The 25,047-nt window shown below is 37.5% G+C and overlaps 3 protein-coding genes and 1 non-coding gene across 10 annotated transcripts; 3 read left to right on the plus strand and 1 right to left on the minus strand.

Moving 5' to 3' along the window:
* The first annotated feature begins 753 nt into the window (after window positions 1-753).
* On the plus strand, window positions 754-11,245 carry LOC100256435 (kinesin-like protein KIN-14J). 2 transcript variants are annotated; one of them, XM_010662353.3, is made up of 23 exons: window positions 754-1,299; window positions 1,927-2,022; window positions 2,343-2,561; window positions 2,624-2,787; window positions 2,892-2,990; window positions 3,539-3,791; window positions 5,144-5,271; window positions 5,439-5,522; window positions 5,662-5,739; window positions 5,818-5,910; window positions 6,006-6,035; window positions 6,790-7,131; window positions 7,212-7,293; window positions 7,377-7,472; window positions 7,558-7,737; window positions 7,877-7,983; window positions 8,069-8,247; window positions 8,449-8,613; window positions 8,703-8,956; window positions 9,098-9,261; window positions 9,370-9,890; window positions 10,595-10,698; window positions 10,852-11,245. In XM_010662353.3, exons 3-23 carry the CDS (start codon window positions 2,447-2,449, stop codon window positions 10,914-10,916), a joined length of 3,303 nt encoding a protein of 1,100 aa, XP_010660655.1. In that variant the 5' UTR covers window positions 754-1,299; window positions 1,927-2,022; window positions 2,343-2,446; the 3' UTR covers window positions 10,917-11,245. The 2 variants fall into 2 exon arrangements, with proteins under 2 accessions (XP_010660655.1, XP_010660660.1); XM_010662358.3 differs by lacking the exon at window positions 1,927-2,022.
* Window positions 11,246-11,807: 562 nt separating this feature from the next.
* On the plus strand, window positions 11,808-11,881 carry TRNAV-CAC (transfer RNA valine (anticodon CAC)). Its single transcript has one exon. It is a non-coding gene; the product is annotated as a tRNA-Val (tRNA).
* A 271-nt stretch (window positions 11,882-12,152) lies between these two features.
* Window positions 12,153-19,531, plus strand: LOC100853340 (uncharacterized). Of its 3 annotated transcripts, none has more exons than XM_010662377.3 (10): window positions 12,155-12,606; window positions 12,966-13,055; window positions 14,065-15,335; window positions 15,427-15,545; window positions 15,877-16,001; window positions 16,580-16,679; window positions 16,848-16,925; window positions 17,910-17,993; window positions 18,513-18,598; window positions 18,883-19,531. In XM_010662377.3, exons 3-10 carry the CDS (start codon window positions 14,114-14,116, stop codon window positions 19,058-19,060), a joined length of 1,992 nt encoding a protein of 663 aa, XP_010660679.1. In that variant the 5' UTR covers window positions 12,155-12,606; window positions 12,966-13,055; window positions 14,065-14,113; the 3' UTR covers window positions 19,061-19,531. The 3 variants fall into 3 exon arrangements, 2 of the variants coding, with proteins under 2 accessions (XP_010660679.1, XP_010660686.1); XM_010662384.3 differs by having other exon boundaries at window positions 12,155-12,393; XR_787599.3 differs by lacking the exons at window positions 18,513-18,598; window positions 18,883-19,531 and having other exon boundaries at window positions 12,153-12,606; window positions 16,768-16,925.
* A 527-nt stretch (window positions 19,532-20,058) lies between these two features.
* LOC109121741 (uncharacterized) lies at window positions 20,059-24,777 on the minus strand. Of its 4 annotated transcripts, none has more exons than XM_019216964.2 (3): window positions 24,644-24,777; window positions 21,589-23,551; window positions 20,059-20,937 (listed from the first exon to the last, which is right to left on the minus strand). In XM_019216964.2, exons 2-3 carry the CDS (start codon window positions 23,533-23,535, stop codon window positions 20,608-20,610), a joined length of 2,277 nt encoding a protein of 758 aa, XP_019072509.1. In that variant the 5' UTR covers window positions 23,536-23,551; window positions 24,644-24,777; the 3' UTR covers window positions 20,059-20,607. The 4 variants fall into 4 exon arrangements, with proteins under 4 accessions (XP_019072509.1, XP_019072501.1, XP_019072506.1 ...); XM_019216956.2 differs by having other exon boundaries at window positions 24,542-24,769; XM_019216961.2 differs by having other exon boundaries at window positions 24,197-24,769.
* Between the last annotated feature and the right edge of the window lie 270 nt (window positions 24,778-25,047).

Raw genomic sequence — 25,047 nt, forward strand, 5'->3', positions numbered from 1 at the left:
CATATATAAATTTATCTTAAACTTTAAGAATTATTTTCAAAATTTTGAAAATTTAAGATAATAAAAATTGTCTTGATTGTTATTTTCAATTTTTTTAAATAATTATTTTTTTAATTAATATTATGTGTAAAAGTTATTACTTATTACTATTTTTTATTTATTTTAAAAACATACAATAAGAAGCTGAGGCAAAAAAAAAAATTTATTGTCCTTATTAAATATTTGATAATTTTTAAATGACTGAAACCATTTTTTCATGAAGTCATATATTTATATATGAAAAGACATTCGTATATTCCACGAAATAAATTTTTTTATAGTAGAATTACGATTTTTGTTAACAAGTTGTAACGCAATAGCTCGTATACGGTTTAAAAAAAATTATAGATTTTAAAATCCACACGTTTTATACGTTTTTATTAGTTAGAAAAAAGGACATTTATTAGTTTATTGATTGTACATTTTTACATATTAAGAAAGCCATTTTAAAAATATAACAACCAAACACCTATAAATTATTAAATTCATTCAATTTTCAAATCAAACGGCGACGTAAATAGTCATAATGACGAGACCGTCCTTCTGAAAGCGTGGAAGGAACGAGACATGAATTGTTGCTTCCATGAGTAAATTTTTTAGGTTCCAAATTGAGGTGGACCACTAAAAAGGCTCCGGCCTGAACGCGGTGACGCTTTCCTTTGTGCTTTATAGCCATCAGGGGCCCACTGGGCTCGGCCACACTCAATCCCCCAATTTCCAAAAATGAAAAAATTGAAAAATGGAAAAATGAAAAACGACACAAAGCACCAGAAAGGCGGGAACACCAGTCCAAAATCACGGGCCAAATCTGCAATTTCACAATAATCGCAGACCCCTAAAATTTCAAAATCTCTGACTCAAACCATCTCTATTTCCCAACCAACGCACCTCCAACCTCGCCTTCTTTTTATTTTTTTTTGCTCTCCGTCTTTCTTCTTCTCTGAAATACCGGACGCCTTTCGGAAACGTCGACGGGCCGATCCGGCCGCTCCGGTGATAGATCCGGCCGACGGTTCCAACCGGAAGTCGGAGCTCCGCGTCTGCGATTTTCTTGTTTCCAGATCTCGTTCCGAGCCTCAGCTTTCGGTTTGGTCAGGTTCGTGTTTTGATCCGCATTTCGTCGCGGTGTTTGTGTTTGTAGGAAGTCTAGGGTTTTGAGCGGATCTGAGGTGGGAGTGCTAAAATGCTGCTTGAGATTTTGCGTTGTTAGGCGTCCGGTTGCCGAGAAACCGAGGGAAAAGGAAATGAAAGAAAATGAAGGTATTTGACGGTTTATTTTGCTTTTCTGTTGTTGTGGTTGTTTCCGAGAAAACGGGGAAGGTGGTGGACTCCAGTGAGACAAATAGCTGGATTAGGCACAGTTGAGAGTGCTTTTTTGTTGCAACGAAAAAGTTAAAGATTTGACGTGTTTGATTTGTTTGTTTGTTCATTTTTATATTTCATGCATTTTTCTCAGCAACCAAATGGATTCTCAAGTTAAGGGTTTTTAAAATTTGAAGGTTACATGCTTTGTCTTAGTGTACATTTCTCTAGTTTATTGCATGTGCAATTAATTCCAAATACTTCCGTGAAATTGGTGTGCTGGTGATACATTGTGTACTTTATGGGAGAAAACTTCCGATTTGTGAGCCCCATTGTAGTCATCTCCGTTCTTAATGGAACTTCCTCCATTGTTTTCTTCCCTAGATTTGGGTTTGTTTAAAATTTTACCTGTTTTGCGCAATAGCTTAATTTGTTTCTTCTTTATCAAATTTCCATCAAAGGCTCTAAAAGATATCATTGATATTTAAGATGCTTTTGTAGTTTCTCCTGTTGAATTCATGGGTCTAATAGTTGAATTTATATCTATTATGCTAAGTTGCACTTATATCTATTTATTGTGTTCAGATGAAACAAGTCTTTAACATCATGTAGGCGGCTACTTCAATCAGGTTTCTTAATAGCATAGAATGGTCAGAAAAGCAAGATTAATGCAGACCCAAGGTTGCAACCTATATCTCCACCTCTCTAACATTAGATTATTACACGTTCTTTATCAACCAGTACTAAGTTAGTTTGCTGATCAAGAACATAGATATCGTGATGCTTTTGTCTGTGGTTAACTGTTGATTTCTTTTTTCTCCCTCTTTGGACAGATCACATGATTTTATTATAATATCACATAGATTGTTTTGATTAAAGCAAACCAGATTAGGATTGTGCATAGCTTAATACTATTGGATTTCAACTTCTAATGTAACTGATGGTCACTGCATTTCTTTAGCAATGTGTGCACTTACTTGATTTTTGTTCTTTTCCTCCAGGGAGACTAGTATTTTCCAGATTAAAAAGTGTGGATGAGATTATTTCCTATTGGCACTGTGTCCATAATTGATCACAGAAGCAAAGTATTTCTCACGAGATCACCATGAATCCCCTGTCAGAATTACATATAAGTGAAAATGGAAGTTTTAAAAACTCAAATGAAGGTTACAACCCAGAAGTTGCTGAACAAATGGAAAGTTTTGATGGAACGATAGAGGGTAAGAAGTATACATTTTCTCCATCCCTCTCGTTGCACCAGTAACTCTGATTTTTTCTTCAGGTAACCTGAGCCAGAGAACACAATTAGTGGAGTGGCTAAATGGTATACTTCCTTATTTAAGTTTGCCATTGGAGGCTTCAGAGGAGGACCTAAGAGCATGTTTAATTGATGGCACTGTTCTATGTGGCATTTTGAACAGGCTGAGTCCTGGTTCCATTGAAATGGTTGGATTATCTTTCTGTTTTTCTTTTTCCCTTAAAAAAGAAATTGAGTTGGAACCTTATCTTTAGGTATTTCTTTCCATTCTAATGAGTCCTTTATATTTTAGGGAGGCATCTCCGAGTCATATTTGGAGAATCTCAAAAGGTTTTTGGCAGCTATGGAAGAGATGGGACTACCAAGATTTGAACTATCTGACCTAGAACAGGTAATTTACAGTTCTTGCTTGCAAGGCAGTTATAGTTTGTATAGCTTCTGACGTCACAGCAGTTGGTATTAGAGGTGCATCTTTAGTTGATTGAACCCCATGACGAATGGATTCAACTTAAACCTATGTTTTTATGTTGAGAAAGTGAGGCTTGATCCCGAACTATGGGTCAAAGCAATTCTCTGTTGATAATTCTGACCCAGATGAGTCAACATCTAATTGTGGGTCATATAAATGGAATAACCTTTGAGGAAAACCTAGAAATTAGCTTTGGAAGTATCCCAATCAAAACCAGCCTGAATTAGTTCAGTTTGGTTCTGATTTGGAATTGTCAGTTCCAATGCCAGGTCATTGTGCTTTTTGAGCTCATGGAGCCAATCCCCCCTGATTTGGTTTTCACTTCAATATGGACTGATCAAACATGAACTGACTTGCACTCCTTCTTGGTAAGCAAGAATGACGACTTTAGTCCTGTAGCCTTTTGCTATTTCTTCTACCTCTTAGTTTCTTCTTTACTTATTTTAATCGATGACTGAAATATTGTGCAGGGATCAATGGATGCAGTTCTCCAGTGTCTTCAGACACTTAGAGCACATTTTAATTTTAATATTGGGGGAGAGAACATTCGGAATTATTCAAGAAAGAAATGGAATTTGTGCGAGGTAGAATGTTTGGAGGGATTTGATCGTTCTCAAGGAGATGCATCTTCCCATGGAGAACACTCTGATGAATTTGTAGAAGAGAGGAGGAATTCACTGGACTCTAAATTTCAACATGTTTTGCGTCGTTCTGTTTTCTCAGGTATGGTTGCTTTCATGAATGATGGGAGGAAATTAAAGATGCGTGAACTGGAGAATTGATTTCCTAGTGGCATTGTATAGTGATTAATATAGTAGCATGCCTGCAGCCTGCCACTGTGAATCCTGATTTGTATTCTGAGACTCTGCTATTCATTTCAAGATTTGTAGTAACCATTTGATGAGTAGTGTACCAATGCTTCCTTGACTATCAGAAGTGGTATTGAAAAAAAAAGGGCATGAGAAAAACTGTTGTTGCTCATATGACTTCTCATGATCACTACTTAAGCTGGTTTTAGTGCTCTCTCTCTCTCTCCCCAAAAAATAAAGTGCTACTTGTAAACCTCATTACATGATATTGACAGTTTGTGGGAAAAGACTAGGCTGATCAGTATCCTTTTTCCCTTGCTTCCTTCATGATTTATAGGAATTGGGCCTAGTGTTGTTTGAGCTTGGGCTCTTTACCTTATCAGCTCAGCGCTAATGCTTGGAATGGTCTATTTAGTTTAGTTAATAAGTGAGCCAAGATTCAGCTCAGTAGCAGTTGGTTTCTCTATCAGCTGAACATATGATCCCATGCGTAGCCTAAAAGTTCAGATAATAGAAGAGCCTTTGAGAATTGTGAATGTTCAGATAATTCTTTTAAAAGTTTTTTTTTGTATCTATTTTGGGATTGGGTAAGATTGTATATTGGGGAGGCTCCTCGTCGACGCTTGATTTTGTAGATTGGTTAGGAGCTCCATAGGGTCTGGATGTTTTTTGTGTGTCCGCGCCTTTTTGTTTTTGGTTTCTTGTATACATCGTGTATACTTTTCTTTTTAATACAATTGCTTTTACCTATCATAAAAAAAAAAATTAAAAAAATTACAAAATTTCATCAAATAATTCCACTGTGGGTTGATCAAATTTCTCTATCAGCTGAACATATGATTCCATGAGTAGTTTAAAATCCATAAAATTTCATCAAATAATTTCACTGTGGGTTCCCCAAATTTTAAGTCCCAAATGCCCCACATTTAATGCTGATAAAAGTACAATTGGATATGATTATGTTGTATGTGTTGCTTCAGTCCTTTAGTCTTTTGAGCATGATACCTGGATTTTGGTAAATATATATGCAATTTTGTTCAAACACCCCCAAATATGGAGGTCATATACACAGCATTTGTTGCAACTCAAGTATGAAATGGAAGGAACTGGGAATTGAGGGAAGTGAGCTTGAGGCTGAGATGCATAATCTTATTTAGTTTGCCAAATGCCACAGGCTTTCTTTGCCATCTAAATAGTTAATATTGCTTATTGCTTATTGTTCTTTTTATCTTTATTTTTTTTCTCTTGATTTCTGTTTTTTGGTAGAGCCATTGGCTGCATCAATACATCATGTTGGACATAGGTTCCAGGAGGGGTTCCAATTGAAGCAAGGGGGTTATGCTGATTTTCCTGCTGCTAAAATTTCTGAATTAGTGGAACAAAAAAGTCTAGAAGTAATTTTCTCAACTATTTTTTTGTTTGTGTATTGCTATTTGAATAAAATTTTTGTTTTTATTCATCAAAGCTTAAGTTTCCCCAGGTAGTTGGAATAGAGGCCTGAGCGAGTTGAGTATTTCAACTTTGTGCTATTCTCATGCTCTTTAGCAATTCTTATGTGCAGAACACCCCAACTCATCTGCTTTTCAGCATTCTGATCAATATTCTGGATGGAAGCATTGAAAGAAAGAATGGGGATGTACCTCATGTATGGCTGTGAGAGGGTGCATGGATGCTATTTTACTGAAGCACACATGAATTAATAAACTGTTGTATTTCTTTTCCTTTATTGGTCTCAAGTATAGACTTCATTGCAAACCTTTTAACATTTTTCACCATTTGTGTAGCGAGTTGCATTTCTGTTGAGGAAAATTATCCAAGAGATAGAGCAGCGAATTTCTACTCAAGCAGAAAACTTAAAAAATGTAAGATGCTTCAAATAATATTCTGTCTAACAATTTTGTTCACTGTTCTTTAAATGTCTTCAATGTTGCATGCCACAGCAAAACAATCTTTATAAGGCTCGTGAAGAGAAGTATCAATCAAGAATAAGAGTACTTGAAACCCTTGCAACTGGGACCACTGAAGAAAATAGGGTAATTTTAGTGTTAGAGCTAAATCCATACATATATTTCTGCTCATTTTAGTTATTCAGCCAATTGATTTAAACTGTTGACCTTTCTTCTTATAGGTTGTTATGCACCAGCTGCAGCAAATAAAGGTGTGATTCTAATCTTTGGTCCCTGTTTCTGATACATAGCTAATTAAGGATGTTTCTTGTTGTTGATCCCCAATTTTCAAGGACATATTCTTATTATATTAGTCATAACCATGGCTGAAGAACAATTTCATGCATAACAATCCTATATGTCATCTATAAATTTTTTGAACTGCAATGACATTTCCACCGGGGGTAGTAGGATATTGGGATCATATAAGAATGCCAAACTGGAGTGCAAATTAGCTTATGTGAGTTCTTCAATAACTCTAGTCAATGAGGTTGGTTGAAAGGAGAGCTATTTGTCCAAAGATAAGAGCAACCACACAACATGTTCAAGAGTCCGGACCAAAATTTATAACCGAAAATGGAATATTGTTGCTAAAGTGGATCATTTTTGTATGATTTGTCATCAGAAAGGGCATAATAAACTAAATGCTAAATCCTATAGGTTAAGAATTAGATATGTCCTCCATGTTTCTTCAAGATTTGATGATCCTGTTGTCTTCTTACTTTATGGCCCTTAAAATCATGACAAAATTCATCTTTTGATTGCATTTGTCTTGTAATTCTTAAATTTTCAATAATCTCTTGACAGTGTTCAATGCACTTCAAACATGAATATCTGTGCATAACACCATTGTTGTTATTACTTAAAGATGCAACCTGTTTTCACCTAAAAATGTTTAGGGTTTTGGCTAGTAGTGTTTCTAACTTTTTGTACATTGCTGTTATCTGTTTACTTTTCTTCTTGCAGATTGAAAATACCAAAATAGAAGAGAGGAAAAAACTTGAAGAGCAGGATGTGGATAGATTAATGAAGGAGAAGGATCGTAGTGATAATGAGATTTTGGCACTTAAAGAGGAACTTGAAATGGCCAGAAAGACACATGAGAAACATTGCTTGCAATTGGAAACACAAGCTAAGGAAACCAAAGTCGAATTGGAGAAAAAATTAAAGGAGCTTGAGAATCTTCTAACAGATTCAAAGAAGAAGGTGAAAGAACTGGAGGCATTTTCTGAATCCAAATCTCGAAGATGGAAAAGGAAAGAACTCAGATACCAGAATTTTGTAGATTCTCAATTTGGAGCTTTGCAGGTTCTCATTAAATGTCATGCTCTTAACATCGTGTTGCTTTGATGTTGACTTTTGTAATACTAAGTTATCATACTACTTAGGAATTGAGGGTGGCTTCTGACTCCATAAAGCGAGAAGTTTTGAAGACACACAGGACTTACTCTGAGGAATTTAATTACTTAGGTAGGGTTTGTTTAGCATCTTAAACTTGTGCATTTATGCTGGCTAGGCATTTTATCACATTGAAAACTTCTTACCTTGAACAGGAATGAAGCTTAAGGGTCTAACTGAGGCTGCTGAAAACTACCATATGGTTCTGGAAGAAAATCGGAGACTGTATAATGAGGTTCAAGATTTGAAAGGTACAATGCTTAGCATTTCTTGGTTGTTTTGGTTTTTTGCCTTTTGTTTTCTGGCTTATTGTTTTTTTTTTCTTTTCCTCATTAGGAAATATTAGGGTGTATTGTCGGATAAGGCCATTCCTTCCAGGGCAAAGTGAAAAGTATACAACCATAGAATATATTGGTGAGAATGGGGAATTGGTCATTGTAAATCCTGCAAAACAAGGAAAAGATAGCCGTAGGCTGTTCAAGTTCAATAAGGTGTTTAGTCCAGCAGCCACTCAAGGTTATCTTCTTATAATATTTTATATTTGGCCTTGTTTCTTTATTTGTATATCCTCAGATTTCTATTCCACTTAGCATGCTTTTGTTAGGAAAGAACTTTTAACTTACTACCTTTATTTGTATATACATTGTGTTATCAGAGGAGGTATTTTTAGACACTCAACCATTAATTCGATCTGTACTTGATGGATACAATGTCTGTATATTTGCCTATGGTCAAACTGGCTCTGGAAAAACCTATACTATGGTATGTACCCACTTTATTTTTCATCCAAAAAATATGTTAAAGAGATTACTATTTGTACTTCACACTGTTCCTTTTGTTTCTCCAGACTGGGCCTGATGTATCTTCCAAAGTGGACTGGGGGGTTAACTATCGAGCTTTGAACGATCTTTTCCATATCTCTCAGAGCAGAAAAAGTTCCATCATGTATGAAGTCGGTGTCCAAATGGTTGAGATATATAATGAACAAGTGCGAGATTTGCTCTCGAGTGATGGTTCTCAGAAAAGATATCCTTTCCTTCAATTCAATACTTGTTTCAAATTTATTTGTGAGGTTTCAGTAACAGTTGGGTTTTTAACTTTATTGCTTGACTGGATGTACTTCTAATGGATGGATGATATATCCTTTATTGCATTTGGTTTAGCGAAACTACTACTTTTTAACTTGCTTCTGTCATGAAATTTTTTTGTACCCTTTAACTTGCACACACTTGGGATTTGGAGTACCACTCAACCAAATGGTTTAGCTGTCCCTGATGCAAGCATGCACCCTGTTAAATCAACCGCAGACGTACTGGAATTAATGAATATTGGATTAATGAATAGGGCTGTAGGAGCCACTGCGCTAAATGAGAGAAGTAGCCGATCTCACAGGTTTTACTTAGATATTAATCTAGTTCATCTCTTTTAATTCTAACCACTTCAGCTCTTTGGGTGTATTTCTCATTTGATTTTGTATGCAGCATTCTCACTGTTCATGTTCGCGGCTTGGACTTGGAGACTGATGCTGTTTTGCGTGGAAGTTTACATTTGGTAGACCTTGCAGGCAGTGAAAGAGTACTTCGCTCTGAAGCAACTGGGGACAGGCTTAGGGAAGCACAGCACATAAACAAATCACTATCAGCTCTTGGAGATGTAATATTTGCTTTAGCACAAAAGAGTCCTCATGTGCCATACAGAAATAGCAAACTAACTCAAGTCCTTCAAAGCTCTTTGGGTACATATCCTTCTGGTTTTTGAGTCTTGTGGTTGAACCATACCGTTTGTCAGTGTGCTTTAAGATTGGGAATTTGACTTTGTAGTTGTTAACATTTTCTTGCCTGGGCTTGTTTGACCGTTTCTTTTTCCTACTTTATAGGAGGTCAAGCGAAGACCCTTATGTTTGTACAGCTTAATCCTGATGTGGATTCCTACTCCGAAACTATAAGTACCTTGAAGTTTGCCGAGAGAGTCTCTGGTGTTGAGTTAGGTGCTGCAAGGAGCAACAAAGAGGGAAGGGATGTTAGAGAACTTATGGAGCAGGTCATTACGTTTATTATAATTTTCATTGTTTGACTTCTATGCATTAAGATTTTATGAAGTGCTGTTCCCTTGTGTTTGCTATCTTCTGATTCCCTGTTGATCTTGAAGGTGGCATTCCTCAGGGACTCAAATGCTAAAAAGGATCTGGAGATTGAACAGTTGCAGCAGGTTAATGTCAACTCCACTAGTGGAAAACGTGGTATGAACTCACTAAGGTATGGGTCTTCTTCTCCAAGAAGACATTCCATTGGGGCTTCTCGTCAAAGTCACAGGCTGCCACAAGGCAAAGGCTCAGGTCTTGTTCAAAAAGCGGCTTCTGATCTGGACAATTGCTCAGAGTACAGTGACAAGCATTCTGAAGCAGGTTCTTTGCCATCAATCGATGATTTTAGACATAAGGAATGTTTTGCCCAGTCCAAGCTTGCTGGGGGAGATGTAGGCCAGAATTTTACTGAAGACATTGAGCTATTAGGATTTGGGGATGCAGATTCTGAGGAGAGATTAAGTGATATATCTGATGGGGGCCTGTCAATGGGAACAGAAACTGATGGTTCAATCAGCAGTATTGTGGAGTTCACACTTTTCCCCGAAGCTGTAAAACCAGCAGAGAACACAGAGAAGATAGAGAAGTGAGTTTTTTGTTTCCTTGAGTTTCTTATTGCTGCTCAAACACTTTTTTGATGCTTTTATTTATTTATTTATTTTTGATAGATTTAAAGCAAAGGGAAATACATATGTTATCGGTCATCTGGGCAGGGGTTAGCTTGGCCACTTTCAAGATCTTTTATTCAATTTTGACATTAGAAGATACTTTGATAAGCCAACATGGCCACATATTGAATGTGGTTATTTGGAACATTGTAGTTAGAGAACATTTGTTGCATAAGAGCAGATAGCATAGAATTGAGCTTAATGCAACTGGATAACCAAGAGTTGGCATTTGTTCCCCTTAATGACACTTCTACAAATGTTTCTTTTCATGTTTGTTACTTATATTGCTGCTGCACCTGAAAACGCTTCTGAAATCTTTGTTTGTCTTTTTTCTCCTCTGCATAATAGTGCATGGAAATTACAGAACATGTTTGCTTTATTTGTACTTTGTGAATGAAGGACCTCCTTTGGAGTCTCTGTACTATTATAGAAAATATCGGTGTTATTTATTTATTTATTATTTATTATATTTGTTTGTTCTATTTTCTAGTGTTGGGGGAAACTTGGGCACCATACATTGGTTACTCAATGGATCCTCCACTTTTTTTTTTTTACTGAAAAACTATCCTGATCAAATATAGCTGATGTTTTTTTCTCCCTATTCTTGAATGGTCGAGTGCAGGTTGACCATGCCATCTAAACTTCCCAGGATCCCCCAGAAGCAGGGTCCATTGAGGTCTTCTCGGTTGCCATCGTCAAGCAAGAGTGCCTCGAAGGTTGCATCAAGTAAGTGAACCAAGTTACCCTATGTTTAGCTGTTTTCCTTGGAAGATGAAGTGGGCATGCCCTTCCTGTCTAACCCATAATCCTTCTAGTAATTTTCAATATTTTAGTCATCACTGATCACCTGCCCATCTCTTTTCTTGCAATGCTCCCCAGGTTCTAGGAAAACCCCTGCTGTTGCCAGCTCATCCTCGACCAAGCTCACCAAAAGATGGCAGTAAACTTTTGAAGGGAACTTGAAGGCAAAGCAATTTGGACATCTAAAGAACCCGCTCCTAGTCTAGTCTATACTTCTAATTTTAAGTTTATCATATCCCTAGCTTCCACATATCTCATGGGAATGCTTATGTTGAGAGAGGTAATCGGGAACCTAGTCAGTTTGTAATGTATATACTTTAGGATAGTGGTTGTATCACCTCCTATTTGCTGGCTTTCACCATGAATGTATCATTTTTTAAAATGTTTTTATCGCAATGCTTGGTTCAATTACCCAGAAAACATGAGAAGCTATGTAAGTTTAGGATCTTACAGAGAGTTGGGTTTGTTATCAGTTTCCATCGTTTCTGTTCCTTTTCCTAACCGCTCAACGATCAAATGCCAACTTAGGAGGACAAAATTAAGGCAATTGGGCCGCTCCTATCCATCTTCATTATCCTCAAAATCAATTTCCTGATATAGCAATTTGGTATCTGCTTCTAAGATCACTTCCAAGTCAGAACCGTCGAGATTCTCTGTTGATTTGAGCCTGTCATGCTTTGCCGTATGCATGGAGCAACGCTATTTCGCGTGAATTGGTTCGACAGACACGGGAGTGAAGGCCTTTTGCGTTGTATGAGATTGAGGTTTGGGTCCTTTATATTGTCTGTGAAGAAGACATTCAATGGACGTTTCACCTTTCTGAGCAGCCTGGCATGGACATGGAGGGTGCTCCGATGCACGCTAATCCCATCTGAGGATGACATGTACCCAATAGACAAATTTCAGACGATCGAGTGCTTAAAACTCATTTTCCTTCTTATTTATTTATTTATTTTAAACACGAGTAAAGAAGTGAGGATTACAAGTTAATAATTTTTGGTCAAGAATTTAAATTTGTGAATCATGCCCAACAAGTCTGGGTGGTGTAGTTGGTTATCACGCTAGTCTCACACACTAGAGGTCCCCGGTTCGAACCCGGGCTCAGACATATGATTTTTTATTTATAAGTGTTTATTATCATATCATAAATATTTAAAAACTAAAATTACAAAAGTCACATTAAAAATCATTATGTATAAACACACACATCATAACATTTGTAATCTTTAAAAAAAAAAGTCACACTGGGAAGTGTAACATCAATTCCCATTCATGAGGCATTTGGTAGAAGAAAAGAATCTCAATGGGGTCAATCCCAAACCACAAAGTTGTTATATATCTAGCTCCAAAAATGTCCTATCTCTAATGAGCCACTTACATTTGGGAAGCTGCATGTTGGTCCATTAATTATCTTCTACTACACGCCCACCAAAAGAAAATTCCCTTCTCATTCATTTCCACCGCTTGATCATCGATTCATCATCCCCCCCACAACCCCACCAATCACCACCGTTCGATGGGTTCCTAGGGAGCCCGACCGTCAACGTCTCTCGTATACAAGGGTCCAAAACCATACGGAACTGCTCGTAACACTGGAATTTTCCGAGCGTTTTCCTGACGGTGAGAGATTCACCTGGCTCACGTTAGCCTATCCGTATCATGTCGGATTGAAATTGAGCGCAATTGCGGAATTTAAACTTATGCTCAAAACCCTTCTCTACTTAAACCCTACTTTTTTCTTTTCTGGAAGACACTGCAGCATTTTCTCGGGAAAATGAACTGCAGCGGTATATCAGAACTGGTGTCCGGTGGTGGACGAGCGAACTCATCGAGGTTTCAAATACTGAAACTCGGGATTTTTGCATTTCAATCTCTGTGTTGAGTCTATGTGTTTCTTCTTTACCTTGTTTGGCTGCCGAGAACACTGGCGACACGAAAAGGACAATGTGGATATTGTCCTTTTTATGTTGACTTGATTTCTAGTGTTCTGTAGATGTGTATTTGTATTGGATTGGATTTGATATGCTTGTTCGATCGAGCTATGTTTTGCATTTCTACTAGTAAATGGTGTTTGAAGGTTTTTTACATTTCGATTGGTAGATGCTTTGTGGGTTTTGTTTGGATTATTGGTTCAAGGTTTTTGCATTGTGTAGGTTAGTCTAATTTCTGTTATTTTATATGATAATTTTCAGGGGCCCCGTATTGCTAGTCAATTTGGTGTATCCTAGTAGATCAGAGGGGGCTAAGCTTGGGTAACACTCAGTGGGGGAAGGAATTTTCAGGTAAACAAATTTAATTCATGCTCTTCATTTGAGGTTCTTATCATTGATGTTTTGATTTAATTTCCTTTATATTCGTGATTTAAATTTATTAGAGTTTCAAACTCCAATTTGCCATGTTTAGGTTCTTTTAAATTTTTATTTTTACACATTTAGTCATAGGCCTAAAAGAAGGATAGATTTCTAAACCTTGTTGAACCTTTATGAGCCACAGTTCAAAGGGTTGTTAATTGAATGATGAAGCATTACATGTGATTAACAGGAAAAACTTGGTTTCTCAGAGTTCCAATCCTCATCATGGAATGTAAAATGTATTTTTAATCAACTCCTTTTCTGAACTTTGTTGAGTAGGATATGAATGGAGTTGGAATCAGGAATTCATTTTTCAATTGTTCTTTAAATTTGTTAAATCCATAGCCAGTAGTTAGGATTGTCTAAGTGCATCTAATGGTTATCATTCTTGAACTTTTTCCACCTTTTTAAAAATAAAAAATTGTGAATTCACATTTTACTGTTTTACTTTTTTTGTGTGATTAATGGGGGTTTATTGATTCAGTAATGTAGATCATGCCCACACTTGAACTACATCTCAAATCTTTTTTCCTTGGTATAAACTGTGGCCTTTATAGTCTTAAACACTTGTATATCTATCACTATTATTTTTGCTACAAGTTAATTTTACAGACAGTGGAATTTTATTATTCTTAGTTTAATCCTACAAGTTAATTCTGAACACTTCACGCTGCTTCAATTTGGAATCTTGGTTCCAATAGCCTGCCTTGTGAAATAGACTGTCAATATAGGATGTGCAGGTGACTCCATATGGTTGGGGTTAAGGTTTGCTTGAGTCTGTCTTTATTCTACAGACAGTGGATTGTATTGTCAATTCCATTTTTTTTTTTTTCGCAAATTTTATTAATATGAAAGTAACAAGTTCATAACATGATTTCTTTTGGTTTACATTCAATGATGAAATTTGCTAATTCCTTGTTGCTGTTACTTTTTTGTCAAGACATTGTTTTACTAGCTTCTCTGAGGAAGTTTGTGAAAGATTTGAGAAAATGGGTTTCTGTAGTAAACAGCCCAAAAGAGATCAACCTTCAACCAATTACAGATATAAGTCACTCAAGCAGGCATCTTTTGAGTTTGTCCATGAAGATTATGGCGGCACTCTCCCTGATAATGATAATAGAAGAGCTAAAGTAATGGAATCCAAGTCTTGTGAGATTCTGAGCACAGCCGAGCTCATCTCAGCAGTTGGCCAAATATGGGATTGTGCAAGCCGTCCGCTTTCTATTTTCCAACCCAAAGCAAATTCAAAACACAATGACACGGACAGTAATAAAGAGAAGGTATTATGTTATCTTGGTGGAGAAGGATATGTCAGGGTACCTACTTCAGCCAATAGTAAATACTTCTGCATTGATTTGAAGACTGCTAGCCTTTTTTCACCCATGGTGCAGCCAAACATTGAGCATTTAAATATAACCCAAAAAATGTCTTTGTTTGAACCTGGTAATGGAAACAATGCACATTCTTTTTTCTTGAGATGTCTGCGTGGTGGTGCCAACATGCCTAATGAGACTTGGAAGGAAATGGGGCTTACAAATGTAGGAATCTCATATGATTTGGGAAATATATATAGATGGATGAGTAAAATAACTCTTGATACACTAAGATCTCCGGTTGATATTACCCAAATTGAGAACATGAAAACTAAAGAATGTTGCATTTCAAAAGATGCAACTAATACTGCAGGTTGCGGAATTAACATTGATGTCGCTATCCCTGCAAATCACCCGGCCACTGAAAGTGCTGACTGTTATACTGGTGTTACAGAAGGTAATGGGGCAAATGAAAGGGTGATGAATATAGGGGTGTCTATTAGCTCTTTGTGCACAGACTATTTCCTTGGGGCTGACCATGGTATAGCAGCTGGTGATAGTATTTCTAGAACCCCAAGTTCTGAACTTCATGCAGACTCTAATTTCTTGTCATCCACTGATTTTGCTTTTGAAGAATGTCAACACAAAACAGAGGGTGTTGATCGACAGAAAGAGTTTGTCACTAAGGATAAACTGAAAATGGAAACTTGCCCATCAAAACAGGATAAACATCATTATGTGCTTGCAAAACAAGAGCATGCTTTTGCAGGAGCATTCGCTGGAGTATTTGTTAGCCTTTGCCTGCACCCTGTAGATACAATTAAGACTGTCATTCAATCTTGTCAGGCAGATCAGAAGTCTATCTTCTCTGTTGGAAGATTAATTATTTCTCAAAGAGGTACGTTGTTTCTTATAAGAACTGCTGGTCACTTGTCTTAGGTGAGCTTGTTGAAATGGCCTTGTTAAACTGGTGGGGAACCTTTTTTCAGGTTTAGCAGGATTTTATCGTGGAATTACTAGCAATATTGCTTCTTCAGCACCAATTTCTGCAGTTTATACCTTTACATATGAATCGGTGAAAGGAGCTTTGCTTCCTCTTTTTCCCAAGGTAATATATGTGTGTGTGTGTGTGTGTGTGTGGAACTCTGCTTCCTCTTTTTCCCAAGGTAATATATGTGTGTGTGTGTGTGTGTGTCTGAGGAACTCTTTTTTGTTTTTCTTTGGTGGTGGTGGTTGGGTGGGAGGAGTGTTTGGGGCACACCATATTTGTTTGATTTTTTGATAGTGATGTGGTGGGGTTTGGGCACAGGTAACACATTGGTGGAAGCAGGTTTTGGGTCAAGTGTGAAGCCTAGAAGTTTATTCTGGCATTTGTTCTTAGTATAACAGATGTGATGCTTAGTGTCATTGTGGAGCACTTGATCATTTTTTTTATGCAGGAATGTCACTCTATTGCACACTGCATGGCAGGTGGTTGTGCAAGCATTGCTACTTCTTTCATTTTTACTCCCAGTGAGCATATAAAGCAACAGATGCAAATTGGTTCACACTATCAAAACTGCTGGTATATATTTAAGATCCTGCCATTTGCTTTTTCTATGCAACAAATTCAATGTTGCTCACAATTTTAATATGCAGTAATGTCATCTCTATTGTCTAGAATTTTATTCAAACAAAGGTGGTATAATGTAGTGTGGAAAGAATTTTCCATTATTCCCCTCTTAATATCATTCTTATTATCTAAGCTGTTTTACAAAATGTTGAAACTATTCTTTGGGATTTTCCTATGTCTCTGTGTCACAAGTTCTGTATTTGGAAATAGTTTGGAAATTTGCTTTTGATTTGCTTTGAATTTCAAGTATAGGACCTTAAGATATTTTGATTATGGCTGGAAGACCAGTATGAGATGGAAACTTCTCCTCTATAATTTCATTGATGTTTTGGATAGTACTTTAGGAGTGGAACTCTTTTTCTTTTCTTTCCCTTTTTCCTTTTCTTTGTATACATCTCATATACATGAGTTTCACTTCCCTTTTTGGAAATTTTTTTAATGAAATTTTACTTAAAAACAAAAAGATATTTTGATTGTGGCATGATTTTTCAAATGAGACTTTCTTTTTTTGGCACTATGTTACTCTGCAGGAATGCTTTGGTTGGAATTATTAAAAAGGGCGGTTTGCCTTCACTATATGCGGGTTGGGGGGCTGTGCTCTGCCGAAATGTTCCACACTCTATCATTAAGGTTAGGGTTATCTTAGATGCATGTGATCTATCTTCTATTGAGACCACTGTATTTGGATCAGTTTTGTCACAGTCTGATATTTTTTCAGCTTGTCCTTTTCCAATCCTCCCTTCTCCAGCAAGTGATATTTGTGGTTATTATATTAAAGATTTTGCTGATCACGCGCAGTTTTACACATATGAAAGCTTGAAGCAATTGATGTTGCCATCACTGCAGCCTAATGCCAAACCCAACACATTACAGACGGTTTGCATCTTTTCCTCCCCTCTTCCTTTGCACATTTAAGTCCATTGGGGTATTTTGGTTGCTTTTTTTTTTTTTTTGGTAGACAAAGGCAAATTGAAATGAAAAAAATGCCAAAAACAGGGGGCGCACCCTACATATACAAGCAGTATACATCAAGAGCCCAACCAGGCTCCAAAAAAGAAAGAATAGACCTAGAGAGAGAGAAGAAGGCTAGCCACAATAAAGAGCACCCAAAAAATTCAGAAAAGAGGGATTATCCAACTCCAAAAACTGCTGAGACCACTCTTACAGTGATTGGATAAAGAGATTCCTCAAGCTTTGATCTGACAACTCTTCCTCTTGGAAAGTTCTTCGGTTTCGCTCCCCCCAAATACACCAAAAAAGACAAATCCGAGCTAATCTCCAAATTACTCTTTTCTTCTTCCTTAGCTCCCTTAACTTTCCATTCTAGAAGAAGATTTCTCATTGAAGCTGAGAACATCCACACCAAACGGAAAGATGTTAACAATAAAGTCCAAAGCTCCCTTGTCTTATCACAATGAATCAAAATATGGTTAGCTGATTCTTCTCTGTCTTTACAAAGGCTACACCTATTGACCATGGACCAACCCCTCTTCATTAACGTGTCTAATGTTAATGAAGAGGAGCACACGATCCCCAAATCTCTTTGGCTGGGAATAATAAATTGTTCTCAGCCCTTAAAGACTTATAATATGATTTGACACTAAAGTTTCCCTTCCCATCGTTCTTCCAAACTAAGGAATCCTCCCCTTCTTGAACCTTTAATGCAGAAATGTGTTCCAACAAACGAGTTGGTTGTTTTTATGATACCTAGGCAACTAGTTTTATTTCATTTAGTTTTCAGTTATTGGAATTGTTGTTGCTGCTGCTTATGAAGAGCACTTTAATGGTATGAACAATGGAGCTATCTGTGAGAAATTTCTTTCAAAAAGAACAGCTTAAATAATTTTTGTACTCTTACAGCTAGCTTGTGGAGGACTCGCTGGGTCTACTGCTGCTTTTTTTACTACTCCTTTTGATGTGGTGAAGACAAGATTACAGACACAGGTTTGTAATTTGTAAGCTGTTTCCATTGAGCTACTGCATTTGCATTGGACTTAGCCCAAAGTAATCAAGTTGTGCTGTTAGAGACATTCAATCATCAATTATATGATGGAATTGAATGTTTATGCTTGTGCTAGTTCTTTTTTTTTTTTTTTCAAATAGCTGTTCAGGAGATGTATGAAGCATAATTTTGAATCCTTTGATTTGAATAAACACTAAGGCATCCTGTTGAAGTTAAAATCTAAACTCTGTTGACATTTCTGTTGCCCTCAAGTTTCAACTAATCAGAATTTCTCAACCAACATCGGCACTCCACAATGCCAATCCCTTACTGTCAGTAAACAATTGGTTCTAAAAGATTCTTCACATTTGATAGCCTTTCTGAAATTCCTTATATGGGTGATTTAACTAAAGCTGAATTGATCCTACTAAAACTTCGCTTGATATAATCATCTTCCATTTCAGATTTTTATAACTGGTTACATGGTTTGTAATGTTTCTGACATAGTGGTTGTTATGTAGATTCCTGGATCCATGAAACAATATAATAGTGTGTTTCACACACTTCAAGAAATAAGCAAGCATGAAGGGTTGAGAGGTCTCTACAGGTATGATTGCATTAGGTTTTACATTTTCAAACTGTAATCTTACTACATTAAATGGGAAATAATGGAATTGTGAAGTTTATGAAGTAACTTTATTCATGGGTTACATCTCTTTAGGTTAGCTATATGGTAGTCCTTGAGCCAGTTGCAAAGCTGGTTTGGCTACTATTTTAGAAAATGTTTCTTCGGCCAGCCACTGTGAACTGGTCCCTTTTCTGCTTATAGATCTTATGATACTGTGGTACTGTAATTTCAATCTGATGATTAATCTCATTCTTTCTTATCAGGGGATTAACTCCGAGACTGGTAATGTATGTGTCACAAGGAGCGCTCTTTTTTGCATCATATGAATTTTTCAAGAGTTTATTTTGTTTGGAGATGCCAAAACTTCATGCACAAACGATCCCGCACAAGCAATACATGGAAGGTGATTCAACATCATCATTGCCGTCTGCACCATCATGACCAACTCTGATCTTGCATTCTTAATCATCTGAGAGCACGTAACTCTCAGAGAGTTTATTTGTGGGCATGGCGGTAAAGAAGTGAAGAAACCTAAGTGTTACTATCTTTTGAAGCTTCTGGGAAACCATTTAAGGGAAATGGATGCACAAACTTATTTGGAAAAGCCCGAGACAAGCTGTTGTACCAGTTTTCTTGATCATGCCATTCATTTAGGCCATTTTGCCTCATTGGCAAAATTTTAACATCATTGCATCAGCTATGGCGTAGGGTCTCTGTACCATTCGGATTGTATCATTCATATTCCTTATTCTTGAAGTGTAGTAAGAAGCCAATAAAGCATAGTTTGCCTAGGAGGTGGCTTGTATCATTCTGGTCATATCATTTGTATTTCATTTCATTCAAGTGTATATCAGATTAGTAAAGCTTTGTTTCCCACCTTATAAATCAAGGAATTGCAGAGATTGTCTTCGACGAAGTACCTTTTGAGTTGGATTAGGAGCCAAAAGTCCAGAAAATGTTTGGTTTCATTTCAGCAGCTGCCAACCTTTAATAGCACAGAGCCATAAACATTCAGCTTTGAGCTTGATAAAAGGAGAAAGGCCTTTAAGTTAATGGGGAATTGGATTTAAGGGGAACATAATTATTGGACGAAGGACATGCCAACCACCGAGGAGTCCCAAATGCCCAGCAGGCATGACCAGACACAACAGGCCACGAAGATGTCTTTTGGGAAGCACATGATCAAGGAACATTCCAAAGTAAAGCAACCCAGGGCCCAGAAGGAAAGCTTTTCGTAAACAAATCCCTAATCCAACTTGGGAAGCAAAGTGTTAAGTGATTTGGGTTTGTTGAATCCATTACCCCCATTCCAGCTGGATCCCTGTTTCTTTATGAGGGAAGATTAAATCAGAAAAGGAGTACAAAGTATGGATTCCAACAGCATACTGTTTTCAAAATAATGCATACTGAGAATTTCAAGATGTTACATAAAATAACTCTTGAGACAGAATATAAAATTGGCCATTACTTATTACTTTTGAGTTACAATAGTTGCTCCATACAAAGTTCTGATCTTTTTTGCTCCAAATACAAAAGTAAAGAGTAAAGACAGCTCTTTTGGAGCCATTTCCAGAATCTATCCCTCTCAGCACCAAGGCCATCCTAAATTACAGAAGCATAAGTCAAAACTGCTATTTATCAATGATTTACCTCTTTTCCCTCTCTATCGAGTAATAATATGGACAGTATTGCCTTTTGTTTAACATTTGCCTATAGAATCAGCAGAAGAGATTGGACGGTACCAGATGAGGACTTTAGTACATCTAGTGTGGGAACCCCTCACTGTAAATGGCAAGAAATGGCAGCCCACAAACCCCAACATCTCCAATTCACCTAGCAAGCTGCTTGAGTTTATACCACAAGGGAATCTCTGAGCCTTCATTGTAGTAAACCCTTGGTATAAATGAAAGGAACCAGCAGCCCACATCATCAGACCTGATCCGGAATTCTCCAGTGAAGTAATTTCAGATTTACAGAGCAAGCTGGATCTAGACCCGAGCTATGGGAGAAAAGGGTGGGTTGAATACAAAAGGTGGCAGTGTTCCTTCCACCAGCTTAGGGACTTTCCTCTTCTCCTCTTCAGTGACTGCTTCGATTAAGAATTTTACTTCCTCCTCTATAAGCATTTTCAGTGAATTGCAATGCAACAAGTGTCTGTTTTTCTCATCCCCAGTAGTAGAGAAAGCTTCTGAACTATGCAACATAGCAACACAAATGGAGAATGCTTGTAATGTGGATAACTGTGCATGAAAATCAACTGCATACTGTCCCTCCTCGACCCTTGTTATGGTCAATGCAGGCACTCTCTCTTTGGCTCCCTATATGCAAAATCAGAATCATGTTAGAACTTGTAAAGTCCAAGGAATATCTATAACCAAGCATGAGTGCAATCTATATGCATTATGGTGAGACTAATTATATCCAAGCAAAAGGGTATATTTGCATAGGATAATTGCTCTATTTTGAGGATACTGTTTCTAAGAAGAGCCTTGATGATAACATATTTAAGGCATTCAGAGATCACATGAAATGGCTTACTTTGTTTATGGGGAATGCCAGCAAACAAATTCAACCTTCACTAAGGAGCTGAGACCAAAGATAATGGCTTGCAATTTTCCAATGATATTAATAAAGAAAAGATAAATTTTGGAATTCTTAACACAATATTGAAATAACGAACTAATATATCCATCTCAAAAGTAAACAAATTCAAATTAAAGTTCTTCTTACTGCAAAATCCGATGAAACATATATATGACACATCAAAATATTGTAGATGGTATAGAAGATAACATGGTAAGTGCACAATGAGAATTCACCATTTCCAGGGTCTTTCTTGGAGATCTATTTGTTCTGCCTATAGATCTCCTGGTTTGAATCCTCGATTAACAGTTCCAATCCTTTTGCTTGTTTGAAGGTTGATCTTTTTACATATTAAAACCAAATGTTATTTAGATGAAAAAGCTTACCTGAACAAAGAGTTCCAAAGGCTGCGGACTCTCCATGAGTGGACAATCTTCAACACGTAGAATACTGGGATTGTCAAACACGATAAGTGGACATGCCATGTCCCAGCCCCCACAGTCGCAGCCTCCACCCAACCTCCACCGATCCAGTAATGATGAAGGGCCTCGACTATCACCACTTGGCAAACCATGGTTCCCACTTGCAGTTACCACCTTCACTTTTGCTGGGCTCATGTCAAGAACATCCTTCTTTTTCTGCTCAACCATAGAGAGATCAAGAAAGTCAGAATGCACTTTATTGCTAAACTTCTCCCCTCTCCTGTATTTCAAACTTTCTCTCTTCTCAAATGGGACTTGAATAACAATAGCTGCTATTTCAAGATCAGGATGCAGATTTGCAGGTGCCCAAGGGTACGGAACTGCAGCATCAAAATCATCATGATTAGAAGCATGGTTTGTTTGACATTTGAGCTTCACTGCATCATCAGACACATCATCCAACTCCAAACTTTGCCCAGCCAAGCCTTCATTAGAACCTTTGGCAGGTTCAGCAGCCTGAGGGGAATGACAAGAGTTTTCACGGGCAGTGATACTTTTCCTTGCATGTGCAATGTCATACAAGACAAACTCTGTTACCATAGAGTTGCCAAATTTCCCACCATCTTGTAGTTCTGAACACAAGTAACAGGACACTTGCATCTGTCCCACCATAGAGGTTTCTTTATTGCTATCTTTCAATCCCCATCCACTGGCATTACTCTTCTTTCTATTGCGAATGGAGTGAAAGGTATACACCCAATTAAAGGCATTGTTCACTTTCCATGTCTTGGCCACCAAAACATCTTCAGGGTGCTTCAATGAGAACTCAAAAAAGGGCACCCCATGTTTAGTTTCCAACTTGAGATGTCCATGTAAGTGAGCTGGTGAACATGGCACTGCATAATGATGGAATTCCTTCTTGGCAAACTGAGATGCCAACTCCACATGCTGTGTCGTATTTGCAAAGTCATGCAACAAAGATTTCCGAAACGTTTTATTATTTCTGCCACTTGCCGGGCCTTTTGTGACTCCACCAGGCTTTACTACAGAATGCAAAGGACTTCGCTGAGATTTAGACTTTGTGAATGGATCAAACATCTTTCTAATAGGGTTAAATCGGGCTTTTGGACTGGTCCGCGAGTAATCACTTTCTGACTGAGAAGGCGAATGGGGCAATGCTACCTTAGCAGATAATGACTTGTACAAAGTCAGAACCGTCTCTCTTTCCAAGAGGTCATTGCTATCATTTTGAGGACCAACAACATCATCACATTTGAACTTTGAATCTCTGATTGAGTCTCTTTCTGCACTTTCAGCAGAGTGATTTTCTCTGTTATCCAAATTCAAACCGATTTCAGAAAATCCATCTGATGAGCCACCTCTGGTGAGAAAATGACCCGGGGAGGAGGGAAGACTGAAAACCTGAGAGCAGGGCTTCCTAACAGATGATGCATTCAAGTCAGAATTCAAAGACTTCACTGGGGATCTCTTCTCTTCCAGAACCGGGTCTTCCTCATCTGAACTACACAAGGAGTCGACTATCCTAAAGGGGAAAGATGAATCACTACTACGGGACAATTCAATCTTTCTCCTCCCCTCAACAGCCCCCATTTTCTTCTTCTTCCTTACTTCTTCAGAGCTCTGATATATGGAACCCCGTTTCAGCTCTACATTACCTTCCACACCAACAGGTCTATATCGAATGCTCTTACAAGAAAAACTGTGAAAATCACCAAAGCTTATCTCTGCAAAGTCCTCCTCTATGCTCAAAAGGTTACTTCTACGTGCGGGCTTTTCCTTTGTATTTCTCTTTCCAATTCCCAAGTAACGCTGATTAGATGGAAGAACAGTTCTAGGACTCAGACCCAAACTACAGTATTTTTCAAAATCCAACTCCATGTCAAGCTGCATTTATAGATCCACAGCTCTGCAACAAATGAGGGGAGAAACAGATCAGAACCTATAGAAGCAAGATGCCAGCCACCCACCACATCAGAATTGAACAAGTGAAATCAAATTCCTAAACTGAATATGGTAGGTTTCGTGCTATTTAATTGGCTCAAATTGAAGAATCAACTTAAAATTCTAAGCCCATTAAAAAGTTGGAAATCTTACACAACCCTAAAAATCAATTGGCATTGGTAAAAAGACATTCATCTCTCAGTTATAATCTGGTTCTAAGATCTACAGAGAAAATTTTAAAAGGAAAAAAAAAATCACAATTGATGCATAAAACCAGATCCTATGGAATAGCAGAAAGTAAAGAAATAATAATGCTGATAAATAATTAAATCTGCAGAAATAAGGAAACCAAAGCCATTCTCTCAAATTGGAGAAACCTCAAAAACCAATAATGCTCTATCTTCTGCTGTTGAAGCAATTACAAGCAAGAAATTAGGGAAAAGCACAGACCCACTAATTATTCCAAAAACTGATACTGGAAAGGCTAAAAAAATCTGAGCTTGATCCTAAAAACTGAACCCTAAACCTGACTAGGAATCACTTCATCTCTATAAGCAATCCAAAACGAGTAAAGCAGACAGAAACCAAGCAAAATTATTAAAAACATTACCTTTACATTTCCTTGCACCCTAAGCTAAAAAGCACAAATGCTTGCGAAAATGGACATACCCCACTAGATCTCAGAGTAGTGCATTCAAAGAGAGCAAAAAAAAAAAACCACAAACAGTAACAAGAAAAGTGACAATTTCCCAAATCTCTTGGGCTCAAAGACTCCAGAAATCCATAAGAGAAGCAAAAAAAAACACTCAAAACCCCATCTCAAAAAACAGTCAGCTGTAACCAAAAGAGTACTTAGAATTCTGAAAGAATCAAGAAAAGTACAGGGGTAAAAAGAAAGAGGAGTCAGAACCAAGGCAAGCAACAGAAAAGCACAATAAACACAACAAAAAGTGACCTTGTAGGGGAGAAGACAAGAGAGAGAAACAAACAGCATGCCTTAAACTGAAGAGAAAAAGAGAGAGAGAGAGAGAGAGAGAAAGAGTGATTCCACTCTTACCCACTCGACACTCTCTCACATGAGCAAAGAGAGACAAATAGCTGCAGCGCTTCAGTCCATGTCTACTAAAGAAAGCCATCTTCTTCAAGTCATCATATGCTGCTATGTGTTTTTTGTGCTGCGTGTTTCCTTCTCTTCTCTTTTTCTTTTTTCTATTACTTTCGTGCATGCATTCCAAGGACGGACCCACCTGGTGGAAGACAATCTTACCCCTTATCATACCACCTTCTTATCGTCCTTGCTTCTGATTTTGTATGGGCAAATTTGGAAATAATTGCTCATTAATTAAAGAAAGTTGGTGCACTAATCACTCACCAGTGCCACAATTATTTTTTCCTGTTTTGGGAATTGCAGAAATCATTTTGTTTTCTTCCCCCCATTTGTTTATATATATATATATATAT

Source organism: Vitis vinifera, chromosome 2 (genome assembly GCF_030704535.1).
Source record: "Vitis vinifera cultivar Pinot Noir 40024 chromosome 2, ASM3070453v1".
Lineage (NCBI taxonomy): Eukaryota > Viridiplantae > Streptophyta > Magnoliopsida > Vitales > Vitaceae > Vitis > Vitis vinifera.

Excerpts from the sequence above, each read along its gene's own strand:
- LOC109121741 (XM_019216964.2), bottom strand. The coding sequence starts at position 23,535 with ATGCAGCTTGACATGGAGTTGGATTTTGAAAAATACTGTAGTTTGGGT. Across the intron at positions 20,938-21,588 it reads CTTTGGAACTCTTTGTTCAG|GGAGCCAAAGAGAGAGTGCC; the intron begins GTAAGCTTTTTC and ends TTTTGCATATAG.
- LOC100853340 (XM_010662377.3), top strand. The coding sequence starts at position 14,114 with ATGGGTTTCTGTAGTAAACAGCCCAAAAGAGATCAACCTTCAACCAAT. Across the intron at positions 16,002-16,579 it reads TCACACTATCAAAACTGCTG|GAATGCTTTGGTTGGAATTA; the intron begins GTATATATTTAA and ends GTTACTCTGCAG. Across the intron at positions 16,926-17,909 it reads AACCCAACACATTACAGACG|CTAGCTTGTGGAGGACTCGC; the intron begins GTTTGCATCTTT and ends GTACTCTTACAG.
- LOC100256435 (XM_010662353.3), top strand. The coding sequence starts at position 2,447 with ATGAATCCCCTGTCAGAATTACATATAAGTGAAAATGGAAGTTTTAAA. Across the intron at positions 5,911-6,005 it reads GGACCACTGAAGAAAATAGG|GTTGTTATGCACCAGCTGCA; the intron begins GTAATTTTAGTG and ends TTCTTCTTATAG. Across the intron at positions 7,984-8,068 it reads CTGGAAAAACCTATACTATG|ACTGGGCCTGATGTATCTTC; the intron begins GTATGTACCCAC and ends TTGTTTCTCCAG.